Source organism: Eulemur rufifrons, chromosome 9, assembly GCF_041146395.1.
Source record: "Eulemur rufifrons isolate Redbay chromosome 9, OSU_ERuf_1, whole genome shotgun sequence".
NCBI classification, from domain to species: Eukaryota; Metazoa; Chordata; class Mammalia; order Primates; family Lemuridae; genus Eulemur; species Eulemur rufifrons.
In genome coordinates, this window is record NC_090991.1 from 38,158,047 (window position 1) to 38,177,971 (window position 19,925).

The following is a 19,925-nucleotide window of genomic DNA, read 5'->3' on the forward strand; positions in this document are numbered from 1 at the left end:
GGCAGCCGCAGCTGGAGGCCTGGGGGAACTTTCCCAAAGTCACGGGTCTCGCATCCAGAATCTTTTCAAAACCAGGTGTTTTCCATGTGCCTAGATGGGGCTAGTCCTGCCTCAGGATAAATGGGTCTTGAGATGGACACAGACCCCCTGGGGCTCCAGGAACCCCACCCCCACCCCCTCCCCCGGCCACATAGAATCCGGAGAAGCGGAGAGCGTGGCCGGACATCAGCCCAGACCATCATTTCGCCTTTGGGAAAACTGCAGGGCGAGGGGAGGACGGGGAGACGAATGTTATATTCACGAGCGCGTTGGCCACAGCTCGGTGATGGGCCCCTTCCTGGTACACAGACGACACTTCCCCAAGGCCGCAGCGCAGAACCAGGACCCTGACTCCCTGTGCAGTGCTCCTTGCTCCCCACCAGGGTCTTCATTGGAAAAGGGACTACGGGGAGGGGGAGAGGCAGGGAGGAGACACACACACACTACAGTACACCAGGCGGAGTCCAGAGGTTCTGCCCCGGGTGCCCCCACCCCAGCCCCAAAGCCACCAGCCCTAGAGAGAGGACCCTCAGGCACACACCTCCAGGGGACCGGGTTTGCTCCAGGGCTGAGAAACGCTGAGCGGCGCGGAGGGTGCGGAAACCCGGTCTGCGCTGCCATCCTGTGGCCATTGCGGGAAGTGCGCCTGCCCTGCCGCTCTGCCTTGGGCCTGAAATTCTAAGGAATTCGCGGTTGAGCGAACCCGTCCCTAAGCTGGGGCTACAAGGGATATTTTAGAAAGGGACAAGCCAAGACCCTGAAGGAGCTTATCGTCCTGCAGGGTGGCCTTCAAATGACATGATCCAAAACTCTATTCAGCTCCAGATACCCCCAGAGTAGAAAGGCATGCAAAAAGTTCCAAAAGACGGAGACAGCTTGCCCTGGAGATGCGTGAGGACAGCGGCAGGGGGCAGGGGATGTCAGGCTGGGCCTTCCAGGGCAGGTGGGTCTGGGACGAGCAGAGATGAAGACAGGCACTGCAGGTGGAGGGACCAGCCTGAGCAAAATACAGGGGCAGGAAAGCATGGATTCTAGAACAAGTAGAGGGAAAACTCATTTGGGAGCAGCACGGGCAAGTCCTTGCGTGCCAGTGTGGAAGTTTTACTAAACCCTTAGGACACGGGGCCAGCAAAGGTCTTTGAGCAAAGGAGTAGCCTGCCCAGAGGTCTCTCCAGGAAAAGGACATGGTAGCTGGGGGTGGGGGAGTGAACAGGGCACATGGGACAAGTTTCAGGGCAAGGAGAAGGTTTGAGGGGGAGAGAACGGTGGGGGTGCCACCGGCAGGGCGAGGGAAGTCAGCGCCAAGCAAACTGGGGTTTGAGTTCCTGGCGGGACATTCCAGTGAAGACGTCCTTCAGGCAACTAGAAATAATAAACACATTAATTAAAGTGGAAGTAATAGTAATTGCTCACATGTGTACAGACTTTATAGTAAATAAAGCACTTTAATTCATCCATGCATTTGATGCATATTTATAGAGCCCTTACTACATGCCAGGCCCTGTGCTAAACGGTTTGGGGTGCAGGGAAGGGGGGATCCCTTCCACCCGCTACCCTCATGTGGGCTCTTTGGCCATTTTAACCATTTTTAAGTGTACAACTCAGTGGCATTAAGTATATTCGTGTGTGCTACCATCACCACCGTCCATCTCCAGGCGTTTTTCATCATCCCAAAATGACCTCCATCCCCACTAAATAGTATGGGATGTCACCCCGCATTCCTGCCTCCTGCAGCCCCCGTATCCACCCACTATTTTACTTTCTGTCTCTATAAATTTGACTATTCAATGTACCTCCTACAGTGGAATCATAACAATATTTTTCCTTTTGTATCTGACTTATTTCATGTTGCATAATGTTTTTGAGGTTTAGCCACATTGTAGCATATGTCAGAATTTCCTTCATCTTTAAGGCTGAATAATATTCCATCGTATGTATATACTACATTCCATTTCCATCTGTCTGTTGATGGACATTTGGGTTGTTTCCACCTTTAGGCTATTGTGAATAATGCTGCTGTGAACATTGGTGTCCTATACAAGCATCTGTTCAAGTCTCTGCTTTCTTTGGGGTATACACCCAGAAGTGGAATTGCTGGATCATATGATAATTCTGTGCTTAACTTTTTTTTTTTTTTTTTTTGAGACAGTGTCTTGCTATGTCACCCAGACTAGAGTGTAGTGGTATGATCATTGCTCACCGCAGCCTCAAACTCCTAGGCTCCGGGATCCTCCTGCCTCAGCCTCCTGAGTAGCTGGGGCTAGAGGTGCACGACACCGTGCCCAGCTAATTTTTCTTATTTTTGGTAGAGACAGGGTTTTGCTGTGTTGCTCAGGCTGGTCTTGAACTCCTGAACTCAAGTGATGCTCCTGCCTTGGCCTCCCAAAGTGTTAGGATTACAAGTGTGAGCCACCGCACCTGGGCTGTGTTTAAGTTTTTGAGAAACACTATACTATTTTCCAACCCCGTGTGTTTTTAATCCCCACTGTTGCACAGGAGGGACTGAGGATCAGGCAGGCGAAGGGACTTACCCACGTAGCAAAGCTCCTGCAGGCAAAGCCTTGCCCCAGAGATTCTTCTGTTTCACTGAGCTGCTGTGACCCTGACACCCACTCTGGAGAGAGACCTGGAAACGGAAACTCACGAGAACTGAATTGAACTGAGCTGCAAATTCATATTCATAGAGCTGGCGGGGAGCGAGTTTGCTGCAGAAGAAAGGAATGACAGACCCAAGGGAGCAGGAAGGGAAGCAGGTTTGGGACCATGTAGAGGTCCATAGCAAAAACAGGCACCAGCAAAGAAGGCAAAGAGAGAGCGGCCCACTGATATAGCCACGGCCAAGCCACAGCTTCGGCAGCTCTGTGTGCCCATCACAGCTTGCTAGGAGCTGTGTGTCCTTGGGCTGGTTACTTAACCTTTCTGAACCTTGGTCTCCCTAGCTATAATATGGTGATAATAAAAGTACCTGCCTCGAGTTGATGTGATGACTAAACATGATGAACTAGTATTTGTGAAATCCTTAGCAGAGATCTGAGGGTCACAGAAGCCAAGGGAGAGAAGAGTTTGAGAAGACACAGAGAGAGAGGGGTAAAGATCTCTCATGGGCTGCTGGAGGGAAAGTGACCCAATTTGTCTCAGGTCAGTGTGGCCAACACCTTAAACATGTTTATCTGTTCTCCTGGAAACCCTACTTAGAGAAATTTATCCTGAGAAATGCTGAAGGACTTGCATGCTGAATTATCCACAAGGACGTTGGTCCCAGGGCTGCTGATGAGAACGGAGGATTGGAAACAATTTAGATGCCAAAAAAAAGTGGGCTGGTTACATTATTTATGCTACATCCAGACATGGGAAAATTATGTAGCCAGAAAAAAAACTTGTAGAATTATTAATATGTTTATCAGCACAGAAAGAGGCTCAAGATGCATGCTTGTTACTCTTGTATTTTTTGTTGTTGTTGTTGTTGTTGTTGAGACAGAGTCTCACTTTGTTGCCCAGGCTAGAGTGAGCGCCATGATCTCAGCTTAGCTCACAGCAACCTCAGACTCCTCGGCTTAAGCGATCCTACTGCCTCAGCCTCCCGAGTAGCTGGAACTACAGGCAGGCGCCACTATGCCCGGCTAATTTTTTCTATATAGATTTTTAGTTGTCCATATAATTTCTTTCTATTTTTAGTAGAGACGGGGTCTCGCTCTTGCTCAGGCTGGTCTCGAACTCCTGATCTCTAGCGATCCTCCCGCCTCGGCCTCCCAGAGTGCTAGGATTACAGGCGTGAGCCACCACTCCCGGCCAGCATGTCCTTTTATTTATTAGTTTTCAAAGTGATGAGCTGATTCCCCAGCTTCCCCCAAAGATGACCAATAGGGATTTTTTTAATCATTATAAACTTGTGAACTTGCATATTATATTTGATATAAGCATATTTGATATGTTTCAATCTATGGCATTTATTATCTTTATGATTATGTAAAATATTGACATGGCTCCAAAATCAAATCTCCAAAACAAAATCAACTCAAAGAATTCCAGCTTCTATTCCTGCTGTTTCTACTCTATTCTTTCCCTACCCTTACAGGTAACTTTTTAGACCAAAAAATACACACACACATCTATCTCTCTTCTTACATAGACAGTGGCATAGCTCATTATCACATGACAAAAAGCAAGTCAAAAAACAGTTTGTAAAGTTTGAACTCAAACCAAAATACATTTTGTGTTGTAGGTGATTAGAGGGGTGGAACTTTCGGCCCCACCTCCTAACCTCTGGGCAGGAGAAGGGGGTTGGAAATTGAGTTTAATCACCAATGGCCAATGATTTACTCAATCGTGCTTATGTAACGGAACCACCATAAAAACCCTAAAGGACACGTTGCGGTTCTGGGAAGGTACACCCAGAATGGACATGGAACTCCCTACAGCCCTCCACACTTTGCCCTACGTACCTCTTCCATCTGGCTCTTCTTTTTTTTTTTTTTTTTTGAGACAGAGTCTTGCTTTGTTGCCCAGGCTAGAGTGAGTGCCGTGGCGTCAGCCTAGCTCACAGCAACCTCAAACTCCTGGGCTTAAGCGATCCTCCTGTCTCAGCCTCCTGAGTAGCTGGGACTACAGGCATGCGCCACCATGCCCGGCTAATTTTTTTTCTATATATATTTTAGTTGGCCAGATAATTTCTTTCTATTTTTAGTGGAGACGGGGTCTTGCTCTTGCTCAAGCTGGTCTCGAACTCCTGACCTTGAGCGATCCACCCGCCTCGGCCTCCCAGAGTGCTAGGATTACAGGCGTGAGCCACCGCGCCCGGCCCATCTGGCTCTTCTTGAGTTCTATCCTTGTATAATAAGACAGCAACCCAGTAAGTAAGCTGTCTTCCTGAGCTCCGTGAGCCATTCTAGCAAACTATCAAACCCAGCTAGAGGGTTGTGGGAACCCCCAGTTCATAGCGAGTTGGTCAGAAGCATGCCAGGCCCAGACTGGTGACAGGCACGTGCCGTGGGAGCCGTCCCGTGGGACTGAGCCCTGAACCTGTGGAGTCCGGCACAAACTCCAGGTACACAGAGTCAGAATTAAATTGAATGATAGGGCACCCGGTGGGTATCCAGAGAGTTGGAGAATTGATTTTGGGTGTGGAAAAGGACCCACACATTCCACATCATAAGTGAGGTATTAAGACAGTAGAGAATAAGGAAAAACAGTTTGTTTGTTTTTTTTTTTAAGACCATGTTATTTTTTAAATGGGGGAAATATAACCATCATTTTAAAATAAAATAAAACATAATGGGCCTGGCGCAGTGGCTCACGCCTGTAATCCTAGCACTCTGGGAGGCCGAGGCGGGAGGATCGCTAGAGGTCAGGAGTTCGAGACCAGCCTGAGCAAGAGCGAGATCCCGTCTCTACTAAAAATAGAAAGAAATGATTTGGACAGCTAAAAATATATATAGAAAAAAAATTAGCCGGGCATGGTGGCACATGCCTGTAGTCCCAGCTACTCGGGAGGCTGAGGCAGTAGGATTGCTTGAGCCCAGGAGTTTGAGGTTGCTGTGAGCTAGGCTAATGCCACGGCACTCTAGGTCAGGCAACAGAGCGAGACTCTGTCAAAAAAAAAAAAAAATGCCAAAAGAAACAAAAGAATCGAGTTCTCTCTCCACAGCCACTGACAAAGACTCTCTCCTTGACCTAATTCTGGTCGGGCTCCTCCGTGGCCTCTTTCTGACTAAGCCCCACCCTGGGGCTCCGCCTGGGCCCACTTACTCCAGTTTTAGCAAGAATTCTGCTGAGTCAGCTGAGCGAACATTCCCCTGTCTCATCACCCTGGCCTGCCTTCAGCAAGAATCGTGTCAGGTCCGTTTAACAAAGAATTACCCTCCCTCTTAGTCATTTTCCGTCCACCCCCCACCCTGCTCCTTGGCCGTAAGTCCCCACTTTTCCTTACCATACTCAGAGTAGAGCCCGATCTCTAATCTCTCTCCCCTGTTACAAAACCCCACTATAGCAGCTCCCAGTTGAACAAAGTCTACCTTCCCACCTTTAACAAGTGCCATGAATAATTTCTTCTGTGACACCACGCTGCTCTGGGCAAGGAATTCAGTGTCTTCCCCACTCAGCAGCCATGGGCCAGGCATGGGCAACCTTCCAAGTTAAGAGCACAGGCTCTGGGCTTGAATTCCAGTCCTGCAACTTACTAGCTGTGATCTTGCAAAAAATAATTCCACCTGTCTGTAATTCAGTATCCTTCTCTGTAAAAGAGTATAATAATTCCCACGTCGTGGGGAGGAACAGTCAGGAGACAATAAATATGAGTGTGCCACACGGTGCCTGGCGTTGGTAAGCGGACAGTATCTACGAAGAGCCATGGATGCCTATAAACTAATCAACGTGACTCAGGGCCCCTGAGAGCAGCCTGTGCTTCTAATCCAGGCTACCCTTGAAGTAGAACTCAAACCTCACCTGTCCCCCGAAAGCACCAGTGAGAGATTGATGTTTTGCCAAAGATTCCACAGAAGCAGCGCAGATGGGGCAGATATAACACCACACAAGAGGTTTCCTTCCCCAAAGCCCTGGAGATCTCCCGTTCCTCCCAGTCCCTGTCTGTCTGTCCCCACCGACTGGGGTTCACGTTCAGGGCTCCGGCCTCACCCCCCCTCCTGCCTCCCCCCCATCTCCATCATCTGCTGGGCATCTGAGCTCCATCCAGCCTCCCGCATCTGCCCGCTAAGGCCCCTCCCGGCACCTGGAGCCACTTTCCTTGAAAGGGCTATGAATGAGGCCAGTGGGTTTTTTCCTGATACACACAAGAAAGGAAACTGAGACTCAGAGAGATTGTTCAAGTCGCCCGAGGACAACTAGCAGGACAGCATCTCAGCAGGTCCCTTGTCTCCAACCCCCATGCAGGGCCCCAGTAGGCTCCTGTGGGGACTGACGTCATCCCCCTGGGCCTGGGCTGATAAGCAGGAGGCTCTCTGAGCCCGCAAGCATCCGGGAAGGAAGGGGGGAGCACACAGCTGTGCACACTCTTGCTCACACACACTCCAGGGCCTGGTCTGTCCCTGCACTGGCCACTCTGTCACAACTGATCTCTGTCCCTCTCCCTTCAGGCCCCGAGCACCTCAGGGGCAGGGTGCACCCATCACAGCACCAGGCAGTGGGACGTCAGCCACTGTTTGTTTAAACAAAGGAATTAAGGATAAATTTTTTTCAATCCTCCGCTGTGTGTTGCAATAGCTGCCCTGTGCACAACAGCACCAGCCCCCCAGCTCATTCTCCAAACGTGTGTGACACACACCCCAGCTCTGGCAGAGAACTGGGGTGCACTTGGAATTCTGGGCTCCATCAAGAAAATAGTTAACCTACTTAAGAGTGCAGAATCACCCCCCACGGTGGCCGGCAGCCCAGCAGGACGAAGGCCACCACTGCCACCAGCCGGATCTCCTCACCCGCACAGGGTGCTGAGGACAGTGTGTCAGGATCCCGTGGGACTGAGCGTGAAACTCTCAGCACGGCGCCTAACATACAGCAGGTGCTCAGCAAGTGTTAATTTGGCAAAATAAAAAACATACTGAAAGGCGCGGCCTTGCAAAAATAAAAAGAAAACACCCAATGCTACAATTTCCCCAGTAACAGCTAAAGATCATCCTATGAGTTCTCTCACTAACAGGCACCCTGCAGGACCTCTGTTTTGCACAACTTCTGAAAAGAGCTGAATGGGCAGAAAAGAGACGTAAATCTCTCTTTCGAAATTTTTTTTTTTTTTTGAGAATCTGCTTTTACAGAGTTACTGAGTAACTCAGCTCAGGCCTCAACCGTATCTCAGGGTAGAGTCATATCTCCTGTGATAATCCCATCTCCAAGGAAAGGCAGGGAAACCAGCTCTTGGACTTTGACATCCTGCTGCCGCTTTTGTTATGAACTGACAGCCATCACCATGCCGCCCCCTCTCACGTATTGTCCATAATTCCTCTCAGGAGGCGTCCTATCTAAAGGCAGAGGGGACGGTTGCCGAGCTGTCGGGCAAAGCACGAGACGGGTGCATGCCTGGGCGGCAGCATTCGTCCCCCAGCAGGTGGGAGGGTCAGCGTGGGCTGGGCAAGTGAAAAAGGGGGAGAAGTTCGCGACAGGACCCAGTTTTAGTGGCTGAATACTTAATAAGCTACTGAGAGGTGGGGAGGGTAAATGTCCCTCCACACCCCTGGCCTGGCTTCAGTAACATATGACCATCACGGAGCTGTCTTCTAAACTGGCAGCAGGAAGCAATGAGGACTATGCGAGCTCACAGCAGAGTTAAATCTCCTGAACTCGGGAGGCTGGAGGAGGGAGCAGGAGCGGAGGAAATGAGGCTGGGGGTGTGGAGAGCCAGAGGAGAAGGCCGGGCTGGGGGAGCACAGCCACACCTCTGGCTATGGGTCTGCCTCTCGCTGTGCCGTGGGACTCTCTCTTCAGTCTAGCATCCACTGAGCAGCGCCGTCCAAGAGAAATATAATGCACGCCACATATGCGACTTTAAATTTCCTAGTAGCCACATTTTTTAAAGTTAAAAGAAAAACAGGTGGGGCACAGTGGCTCTCGCCTGTAATCCTAGCACTCTGGGAGGCTGAGACGGGAGGATGGCTTGAGCCCAGGAGTTCAAGAGCAGCCTGAGCAAGAGTGAGACCCCTGTCTCTACTAAAAATAGAAAAATTAGCCAGGCGTGGTGGTTTGTGCCTGTAGTCCCAGCTACTCGGGAGGCTGAGGCAGGAGGATTGCCTGAGCCCAGGAGTTTGAGGTTGCTGTGAGCAATGATGATGCCACCGCACTCTAGCCCAAGCGACACAGTAAGACTCTGTCTCAAAAAAAATCCCCACAAGTGACAGCCAGATGCGGTGACTGATGCCTGTAGTCCCAGGAGGCTGACGCAGCAGGTTGGCTTGAGCCCAGGCCGGCCTGGTCAACACAGTGAGACCCTGTCTCTTCTAAAAAGAGAAAAGAAGAAATGAACAAAAGAAAGAAAAAAAGAGGCCGGGCGTGGTGGCTCACGCCTGTAATCCTAGCACTCTGGGAGGCCGAGGCGGGTGGATCGCTCAAGGTCAGGAGTTCGAGACCAGCCTGGGCAAGAGCGAGACCCCGTCTCTACTAAAAATAGAAAGAAATTATATGGACAACTAAAATATATATAGAAAAAATTAGCCGGGCATGGTGGCGCGTGCCTGTAGTCCCAGCTACTCGGGAGGCTGAGGCAGGAGGATCGCTTGAGCCCAGGAGTTTGAGGTTGCTGTGAGCTAAGGCTGACGCCACGGCACTCACTCTAGCCCGGGCAACAAAGTGAGACTCTGTCTCAAAAAAAAAAAAAAAAAAAAAGAAAGGGAAAGGAAGGAAAGAATGAACTGGAAGGAAGGAAAGAAGAAATGGAGGGAGGAGGGAGGGAAAGAAAGAACAAAAGAAAGAAAGACACAAGGAAAGAAAGAAAGAAACAGGTGAAGTTAATTTTAATAATCTATTTTATTTGACCCAATATATCCAAAATATTATTGCTTCAATGAGTACTCTACATAAAAAGTACTGCAACATTTTACAATTTTTCTGTCACGCTCGGTCTCCAGAACGCTGCGTACACACAGTTGCAGCGCAACCCCATTCAAACTAGCCCCACTTCCAGGGCTCAGTGGCCAGCGGCTGCCTCGGCCCTTAGGGACTTGGATTTCATCTGGGGAAGATGGGTGGGTGCAGGGGAGAGTAGAGGCTGCCCAGAGAGGCCCAGTCACCTCCAGGTGACACAGGCTTGGGGCCAGAACTGCACAGTGGGGACAGTTGAGTGCTAGGGGGTGAAGTGCAGAGGTGTGGCTGAAAGGGGACCAGCAGTGGTGTCCCGACTGGTACGGGCTGTCACCACGTAGTGTCAACCCTCCCTGCGTTTGCTCCCTGCTCCCACAGTCAGCCGGAGAGGGTTCTTCACAACAAAGGGGAGGACGGACGTGATGAGTCTCGCTGCAAAGGTGCCGCTGGTCGAACACAGAGCTCTCCCTAGAGATAGCCCTTAAGTGAGCTGCATTAACTTTAAAAATAATAATAAAATAAAATAAAAGGAGGACTGGAGGAGCTGTGGTCTCAGTCCAAGGTAGATCGCTCTACCCAGACACACCTGTGAGCCTCTCCCAGGAGAGGAGCCAGGTCTGCACTGACAAAACGTGTCCCATACTCTTCCCTCCATCTGAAGGGTCCACTGCCCCCAGCTAGGGGACTCCTCCTCCAACGCCTGGTCAGAATGCAGGACGCCTCTGTGGACCTGTGCCTGGCACCTCCTTTCCACCTGGGCTCCTGGGTCACTGGAGCTGTGTCTGAGCCCTTGCTGGGCTGCGAGCTCCTGAGGCCAGAGGCAGGGCCTGGCCCTTCTCCGCCTCCTCTCCCGGTGGCCCTGCCCAGGAAAGAGGAACCAAGGGCTCTGGCCTTTATCTCCCTTCCCAGGTGAGGCTGCCACCACCCGCCACATCCCATCTTTAGGGGCTCCTGCAGGACTCCCTGAAAGACGAGGGAGGAGAGGAGGGGAAGGGTGGGGAAATAGCACCCTAGCAAAGAGGCAAAGAGGAATGGAGCTGAGTTCCCTCTATGGGTGGGCAGAAGTGAGCCCCTGGCAAGGGGCGGGGAGTGAGAACGAGCCTACTGCATGGAGGTGGGGGAAACTATCACTGACATACAGACATGACAGGCACTGGCCACAGGGGTACAGCTCCATGAACTTTCACCACCTGGATCAAGTGAGAGATCATTTCCAGCAGCCCAGAAGTTTCTGTTGTGTCCCTTCCTAGTGTCTCCCCTGGGCAGGTTTGAAGAGGGGACGTATTGTCGGCAGAACCCCAGCTGATGCCGGGCTGGCACATCCCACAGCGACCCCACGCAGATGGTGCAGATCTGGGTCAAGCTGCAGCAGGCCCAGGTCTCCCTCCTTTTCCAAGTGGTAAGAAGAGCAAGAAGGGCAGCCTTTGCTCACTGAGAACATCTATGCGCGGGGCGGGGGGCGGACTATTCCAGTCATTTACATATGTGGGTGGTAGATCTCAAATAAGGAATGCAAGAAATACAGCATTAATTGTACTTTCTTTAAATCAAGTGGAATCCTTGCCAGCTGACATCCCACCAGGCTGCTCAGAAATCCAATCTTGGATGCGACAGGAGCTCCAACCCTCCCCAGGATCCTCCCAGTCACGAGGTTTTCTGGAGCACGGAGCTATGGGGAGGCCCCTCGGGCCAGAGCATCCATCTGCCCTGGTTACCATGGAGATGCCTATTTTCCCAGAGGATGCAACCCCGTCCTGGCGGGAGATTCTGCTGCTTCCTCTCCACGTTTTGGGCCCTGGGGGAATGTTATCGAGGCCGAGGGTCCCAGGGTGTCCCACTTGGCTGTGCCCCTGGCACATCCCAAGGAGATCGCCATGGAGAGGTGTCCACCTCTGTCCCATCCCCATTCTGAGGGGATCACTCCTGTCCCCTGCTGCTCTCAGAGGCTCTCTCGCCCCCTTCCCCTCTCAGAAACCGGCATAATCTATTTAGTGATTTCATAACCTTACATTTTTATCCTGCTGCACATGTTCTCTTTAAATCCCCTCAACAGCCTAAGAGAAGAGTATTTTATTGTCACTGCTGTACAGAGGAGAAAATGAAGGCTGGGTGGGGCTGAGTCACCTAGGCAGGAAGAGGTAGAGGTGACACTCAGATTCGGACACTCCAAAGCCTGTGCTTTGTACCCTGCCCTTGGCTGCCCGGGTGACGGCACCTCAGAACCAGGAGCACAGTGAGGAAGAAGCCGGTGTTACCAGCAGGCATACATGTCACTTTCAGACAGATTAATCCTGGTGCCATGATTGCTCCACAAGCTCCCGGGGCTGGGACAACCTTCCACACTGGAAGGCAGACTCCAATAAACACTGCCTGGAAATGCTCCCGACCAGGGAGCACAGAGCTTTAGGCGTTATACCTGGGAAGAAATCACCCAGTTCTCCTTTCATGGGGGATAAAACTGAAGCCCTGAGAGGTGAACCAGGCCACCTAGGAATCTGGTGACAACTTGAGAACTGGGTGTCCTGCTTCCCTAGCCACCCACCACAGACCTGCCCTCTCACCTACATCCCACACGGGGCAAAGTGTGTGTGTGTGTGTGTGTGTGTGTGTGTGGCAATAACTGTTTACAATACACTGAGGTCAGGTCTGGCATCGGGCACAGTGGCTCCAGCTGGCCAGGGCTCTGCAGGAGGAGCTGGGCAGTGTGGCTTACCTACAGCCCCCCTCCCTGCCCTGCACCAGGAGGCCACAGTTCCCTTTGGAGCCCAGAGGCAGACCTCTGAGATTTTTCTCAACCCTCTACCCCAAGACTGTCTAAGAGGGTGGCAGAGGTTACAGCCTGGAGCCAGAGGTCGGCCATTCCTAGTAACTGAGCACCTACAATGGATGTCCACGCGTTCATTCACCTACCTCACCTACAGAGCAGAGGAGGCAGGCGTGCACCCTGCTCTTTGAGCTTACAGCCTAGCAGGGGAGACAAATAAGAGGCAGGGTTAGAGTCAAGGGCATGCAACCTGTGCAAGTCACACTGCACTTAGAAGGTGCTTGGTTTAATGCTCTGCTGTCACTGTCTTGAACTTCTTAGCCATTTTGAACAAAGAACCTCACAAATTATGTAGCCTGTCCAAAGAACAGGTAAGCAAAAGGCAGTGTATGATAAGTGCCAAAATGGGAAATGGGGACCCAGAGAAAGGTCCCCAGCACAGTCTTCCCAGACGAATGGACAAGCCCAGCTGAGCACTGAAGGATGAGTGGGAGATGCCAAACGAAGAGGAGAGAAGAATGTGTTCAAAACAAAGGGAGGAGCATGTACAAACGCCCTGAGATGAGAAAGTCTGGGGTGCTTCAAAGACCTGCTATGGCACAGACTGTCAGGAGGGTAAGATGCCACAAGGCTGAAAAGGGAACTAAGACAAGCAACAGCCAAGATAATTCTGAAGAACAAAGTGGAGGGACTCATCCTACTGGACATCATGACTTTTTATAGAGCTCTTAAAATAAGAGAGTGCGACTCAGGGATAAACACACCAGTGGAACAGAACAGAGACTCCAGAAATAAACCCACACATATATAAAAACACCATTATGGTAGAGGAGGCATGACAACTATGTACAGAAAAGATGTATTATTCAATAAGTGGTGCAGGGACAACTGGCTATCCATATAGGGGAAAAAATCAGACCCCTGTCTTACACAACACACAAAAATAAATTACAGGCAGCTTAAAGACCTAAATATGAAAAGCAAAGCTTTAAAACTGTTGAAGGAAAATACAGAATATCTTAGGTTGGGCACAGTTGCTCACATCTGTAATCCTGGCACTCTGGGAGGCTGAGGCGGGAGGATCACTTGAGGTCAGGAGTTCGAGAGCAGCCTGAGCAAGAGCAACACCTTGTCTCTATTAAAAATAGAAAAAATTAGTGGGGCGTGGTGGCTGTGCCTGTAGTCCCAGCTACTTGGGAGGCAGAGGCAGGAGGATTGCTTCAGCCCAGGAGTCTGAGGTTGCACTGAACTAGGATGATGCCACTGCACTCTAGCCCAAGCAACGGAGCAAGACTCTATCTCAAAAAAGAAAAAAAGAAGGAAAGAAAATACAGAATATCTTGATAAACTCAGGGCAGAAAAGCATTTTTTTTTTTTGAGACAGAGTCTCACTCCGTTGCCTGGGCTAGAGTGCCGTGCCATCAGCCTCGCTCACTGCAACCTCAAACTCCTAGGCTCAAGCAGTCCTCCTGCCTCAGCCTCCCAAGTAGCTGGGACTACAGGCACATGCCACCACGCCCTGCTAATTTTTTCTATTTTTAATAGGAATGGGGTCTCACTCTTGCTCAGGCTGGTCTCGAACTCCTGACCTCAAGTGATCCTCCCACCTCTGCCCCCCAGAGTGCTAGGATTAAAGGCATGAGCCACCTTGCCTGACCAGGATTTCTTTAACAACACAGAAAAGATTGTTTCCTAAAAGGAAAGGTTAAGGCCAGACACGGTGGCTCACGCCTGTAATCCTAGCACTCTGGGAGGCTGAGTGGGTGGACTGTTTGAGCTCAGGAATTTGAGACCAGCCTAAGCAAGAGTGAGACTCTGTCTCTACTAAAAATAGAAAGAAATAATATGGACAGCTAAAAATAATATATAGAAAAAAAAAATTAGCCAGGCATGGTGGCGCATGCCTGTAGTCCCAACTACTTGGGAGGCTGAGGCAGTTGGATTGCTTGAGTACAGGAGTGTGAGGTTGCTGTGAGCTAGACCGACGCCACGGCACTCTAGACCGGCCAACAGAGCAAGACTCTGTCTCAAAAAAATAAATATATAAAAGGAAAGGTTAAGTTGTCCACCTTGAGATTTTAAAATTTCATCTAACAAAATATTGGGTGTGCACTGGGAAAGACAGCTCTGACTCATACACACGATCTCCCCAAACCCTGTCCAGCAGAACCATGTCTGTGAACGTAAAGGTTCCCAGGTTGGCAGGATGGGTCCTCAGCTTCCCAAACTAGGAAGACCATGAGATAGGGATGACCATGACTTCAAGGCATGGTTCCTCTTTCCTGATGTCAAGGAAGACAAATTATTCATCAACAGATTATTTAGTAAATATAGTATCAAAATAATCAGGTACCCCTAGCTTTTCCTCTCTTAGGGCTTTTCCTTCTGGTGGGCTCTGCCCTGCCCCACAGTGGACTCCTTCCTGCCCCCTAAGTGTCATCTAGGATGTTATCTCCTCAGAGGCCTTCCTTGACCACCCCATCTGAAGAAGGAGCCTGGCCCTGTCATTGCCACATCACCCTGTTTATCTCATTCTCCAGACTTATCACAATCTGCCATTATCTGATTATTCCTGTATTTGCTCTCTCTCCCACTAGCCTTCAACTCCAGGAGGGCAGTGACCCTGACTATTGGAGGCATAAACCAGCAATCCATGGGGCACACATTTTTTTGTTGTTTGTTTGGCTTGCACAGTGTTTTTCCAAAAATTCAATTTATTGACAATATTTAAAAATCAAAAGATTCTATATAAACATATGGATTTCCAGGCTCCCTTGAAAAAGAAGATCTAACACAATGCACTGGATGTGAGTAACCAAGGCAACCTCTAGTTCTTACCAAGCCCCCACCTCACCCTATTCCAGCACAATTGGCTGTCTGCGCTCGTTGATCTCACCTGCCTGGCCTTGGAGGCTTTTTTTTTTTTTTTTTTTTTTTTGAGACAGAGTCTCACTCTGTTGCCTAGGCTAGAGTGAGTGCCGTGGCGTCAGCCTAGCTCACAGGAACCTCAAACTCCTGAGCTCAAGCGATCCTCCTGTCTCAGCCTCCCGAGTAGCTGGGACTACAGGCATGCGCCACCATGCCCGGCTAATTTTTTCTATATATATTTTTAGCTGTCCATATAATTTCTTTCTATTTTTAGTAGAGGTGGGGTCTCGCTCTTGCTCAGGCTGGTCTCGAACTCCTGAGCTCAAACGATCCGCCCACCTCGGCCTCCCAGAGTGCTAGGATTACAGGCGTGAGCCACCGCGCCCGGCCCTCTTGGAGGCTTTTGAACCTTAAGCCCTTGGTCTCTTGTCACAACTCTATTTACTTCTGCAACTGAGAGTGTTGCAGTAAGCACACTGAGATCGAGAAAAATTAACTGTCGTGAAGGAAATAATTCATCTAAGCTCTGGGAAGGCTCTACTCCACACAGCTTGTGCGACACAAGCGACACCCTCTGGTGCCTGAATTCTTCTCAGGCCTCCAGAACCAGTTACTGTCCCTTGAACTCATGCTAATGAGATGGGGACATTCCTTCCTTAGATGGATTTACTCCAAATGAGAATTTTAGATTAGATTAATCCATTTCCATAATAAATTAAATTATAATCTGGGTGATGGGGTTATGGTTTTGATTATATTATTGTATGTTGATTAATCAAAGTGCTGCCCTAAATCCTGTGACTGAGTGGGTAGACAGGTGGATAGGTAGGTGAGTATGACATAGCAGGGATTTGTCGTGTTTGGGAAGCTAAGCCTCTAAATCCAACCTACCCCACGAAAAACCCCTTTCCGAGCAGGTAGGGTTGCAACAGGGTCAAGAAAAGGAGAATGTGCCAAAGGGCATAGTGCGCAGGCGCGTTCGAAACCGGTGCCAGTTTTCTCGGCAGCCCAGACACCTCCCACCCGCATTGCGCAGGCGCCGAGAAGGACCAAGCTTTCCCTCCCCCTCCCATCTCTCCTCGAGTCAAGAGGACGCAGTCTCGCCGCAAGAGTTCTTGCGCAAGCGCAGTCCTGTGTCCCCGCCCCCGAACCTATTGAAAGAGGCGGTGCCTTGGGCGCTTGGGGCACGACGCCGTGGGTGGGGCCGGGACGTGAGGGCAGCGCGCTGGCGTCACAGGGGCGGCTATATAAGTGAATACAGGCACCGCCCCTCCGCCCCAGTCACTGAGCCGCCGCCGAGGACTCAGCAGCCTCCCCCTTGAGCCCCCTCGCTTCCCGACGCTCCGTCCCCCCCGCCCGCCTTCTCCCGCCGCCGCCTTCCGCAGGCCGTTTCCACCGAGGAAAAGGAATCGTATCGTATGTCCGCTATCCAGAACCTCCACTCTTTCGGTAAGCCACGGGAAAGGTCGCGGGCCCGGGTAGGGCAGCGGGGCGCTCCGGGCCGGGAGACAGGGCCCAGAGAGCTGCCGAACGCTCCGGGCCTTCGTAAGTTCAGGCGGAGGAGGGGTGTCCGGGTTGGCGGGGCCGCGGGCCGGAGGCCTAGGCCCTGGGGTCGGACCCTGAGCGCGACCGGAAGGAGCGGGCGGGAGGTCAGCCTTAGGGCGGGCCCGGTGTCTCGGGTGGCGCATTTACTAATGGCTCCCGGGCCTCCTTGGGCCACACCCGCCCCCTCCCGCAAGCCCTGCGTACGTCCGTTACGTCACTGGCCGATGTCACGGAGCTGGAGGGAAAGGCGGTGCCAGCCCTAAGTGGCAAACGCGCGCACCAATGGGGGTGGGAGGCTTGGCCCCGCCTCGGGAGCTCGGGTTCCGGCGGGTTGCATCAGCCGGGTGGGGCGCCGCCTGCCAGCCCGGCCTCCATCGACACGTGATCAGCTTCCGAGGCAGGGCGGGAGGCCCAGGTTTCTCCGTGCCTGGGGAAGCCGGCCGTCCCGGACTGACCTGTTAGGGGAGAACCAACAAAGGGCGCATCCGATCTGACCCAAGCCCTGACGTTCAGCACTGGTTTCTGTACGCGCAAAAGATCCAGTGGGGGGAGCAGGGGAAGGATGGTGCTGTCATCCGATTCGTGACAGCTCTTAACGAGCTTAACCTTTTTTCCCAGACCCCTTTGCTGATGCAAGTAAGGGTGATGACCTGCTTCCTGCTGGCACTGAGGATTATATCCATATAAGAATTCAACAGAGAAACGGCAGGAAGACCCTTACTACTGTCCAAGGGATCGCTGATGATTACGATAAAAAGAAATTAGTGAAGGCGTTTAAGAAGGTAAGTCTTAGATGAGATTGTAGGGAAGTTGCATTTAGTTTGTCCACAAGGGGGTGCTAACTACGTTATATTGCTTACCAAAAAGGATGATTAGGTGCCTTGGTGCTGTTGCTCGGCCTCATTTGTTTTTGCTTGCCTCCTGCTTGCAGAAATTTGCCTGCAATGGTACTGTAATTGAGCATCCAGAATATGGAGAAGTAATTCAGCTACAGGGTGACCAGCGCAAGAACATATGCCAGTTCCTTGTAGAGGTGAGTTCAGTCACTTAATTCCCGTTTGTGCCTCTTTGCTGGCGAATATCAGATCCTGCCTAGTGTATTCAATTTCTGCTGGGGACATAGAAGTTTGATTTGTAAGACTAAGGAAAACAACGGTTGAGTTTTGAAGTACTTTTCTACAAACAGAAGGGACCTGCCTGCCTTAAGTTTAACGTTTATGTGGATCTGCTTTACAGATGCAAATTTACATAGCGCGCAGACATGCTAAAATAAGGCAGATGCTGGGTGGTTCCTGTATTTGTAAGGACATAGATGATTTTATTTATTTATTTTTTTGATTGAATTCCCTAAGAACTAGAATTCTGTTACATCATTGGTTCTTGTTATAATTAAAAAGATTTCTGCTACCTGATCTCCATCCTCACACACACTAATTCAGAATCTTGGAAGGCACAGTATGTTTCAAAAGGATTGAGCCAGTGTGTTCTCTAAGGTGTACACATTTTCTCTTGACAAGTGTAGTTAGCAGGAAGACAGGATTTGTTGCTCTCAGAATGGGGACTTTGACTCTTCTGTATCCTGTTTCATCTTTGTCCTTTTCTCTTTGCAGATTGGACTGGCTAAGGACGATCAGCTGAAGGTTCATGGGTTTTAAGTGCTTGTGGCTCACTGAAGCTTAAGTGAGGATTTCCTTGCAATGGGTAGAATTTCCCCTCTGTCCCTTGTCACAAGTTTAAAAACCTCACAGCTTGTATAATGTAACTATTTGGGGTCTGCTTTTAACTTGGACTAGTGTAACTCCTTCATGCAATAAACTGAAAAGAGCCATGCTGTCTAGTCTTGAAGTCCCTCATTTACACAGAGGTCAAGCAGGAGGCGCCTGGCAGTGTCAAGCCTGAAACAAAGCAATAACATGGTGTTTCAGCCAAGCCCACAGCCCTAAGATCACAGACAGCTATGTCTGGCCAGAAGCTCCTCGCCTCTCCCTCTGCAGCGTTCCTGCCCTAAGAGAATGTCACCACCTGGACAACCCTCCGTGAATGTGAGGGGATGGGGTAAGGCAGCAACAGCAGCTGTGCCACTAGAGGGAGCCTTTAGTAGTAACAGAAAGATCCCCTGGTATCTCCAGGTGGGCAGAGCTTAGAGAAGCTACCTCCCCTCTGGTGGGGTGGTAGGACATCTGGCTTTCCACCAAGGTCTTTTTGACCAGACATATCCGAGCTAAGGGATGTCCAAACATCAGAATGTGAGGTCAACCTTCTATCAGAGTTAAACTTTTGACAAGGGAACAAATCTCAAACGGATGTATCAGTTATGTAGCTAGCTGTAGAGCTTGCAACTTAACTAGCGACAGCTGCCCAATGCCATGTGAAGTAACAAACTGGTTTCTGGTTTTTTTTCCTTTCAGTTTTAATGTTATGTGTAATGTATTTAAACCCTTATTTAAATAAAACTTGTTTTCAGAAACACCTGACTTGCAGATTCTACTTTATATATATAGTCAATCCTGTGCATATGAAGGAATTCCAGAAATGGGCAGTGGAGGGTATGTCTACATCCACAGCTGCTCAACAGGGGCCTGAACTTTTGGGCCAAGAAAACCTTTATGACCTTGACCCTCCCAAGTCAACTGTTTTGCAAGCATTTAGCCAGAGTCATGCTGTCCCATTAATCAGAGTCCTGGAAGAAGTGCTGCATGGCTGAGATGCTTGGCCAGCATCCCAATCCCAAGGAATGCAGTGGTCACTGGGTTTTCACTCTTGGTAGTTGTGGAGGAGGAACTTGCCTCGAGCTGACAGCAGGTTGGTTGATTATCCTCTGAGCACCCTCAGTGATGGTTTGGATTAAGGACAGTGGAGAAAAGACCTGTCGGAAAAGCACAGTCGTGGTATAGGGCTTAATCTAAGATCCAAATTCCTAGGGCTGGTACACAAAAGGGTAGTTTCCTAGGCAATGGGGTTGTAGTATTGAAAGTTGTAGTGACTATAAAGTATTTGAGGAACTGGAATTAAATGTTGGGAAGCCATCCGTGACAGAGGACAATGAATAACAATGTTTCAGAGACAAGAATGGTTACTGTGTTATAGTTGCCTGTGGTATTCAGCGGAGCAACAGGCTGTACCATATAGCTTAGGTGTGTGAGTAGGTTATACCATCTAGGTTTGTCTGAGTATTCTCAATATTGCACAA

At 50.2% G+C, this 19,925-nt stretch overlaps 1 protein-coding gene across 1 annotated transcript; it reads left to right on the forward strand.

Annotated features, from left to right (window-relative positions):
• Positions 1-16,470: 16,470 nt before the first annotated feature.
• Positions 16,471-19,192, forward strand: EIF1 (eukaryotic translation initiation factor 1). The gene is made up of 4 exons (XM_069481422.1): positions 16,471-16,639; positions 17,354-17,517; positions 17,667-17,768; positions 18,346-19,192. The coding sequence occupies exons 1-4, from the start codon at positions 16,609-16,611 to the stop codon at positions 18,388-18,390; spliced, it is 342 nt and encodes a 113-aa protein (XP_069337523.1). The 5' UTR covers positions 16,471-16,608; the 3' UTR covers positions 18,391-19,192.
• Positions 19,193-19,925: the final 733 nt, after the last annotated feature.

What these genes read in the sequence shown, in the direction of transcription:
- EIF1 (XM_069481422.1), top strand. Translation starts at nt 16,609, where the DNA reads ATGTCCGCTATCCAGAACCTCCACTCTTTCG. An exon ending in CCAGAACCTCCACTCTTTCG is followed by an intron (nt 16,640 to 17,353) that starts GTAAGCCACGGG and finishes CTTTTTTCCCAG; the next exon opens with ACCCCTTTGCTGATGCAAGT. An exon ending in TAGTGAAGGCGTTTAAGAAG is followed by an intron (nt 17,518 to 17,666) that starts GTAAGTCTTAGA and finishes TCCTGCTTGCAG; the next exon opens with AAATTTGCCTGCAATGGTAC.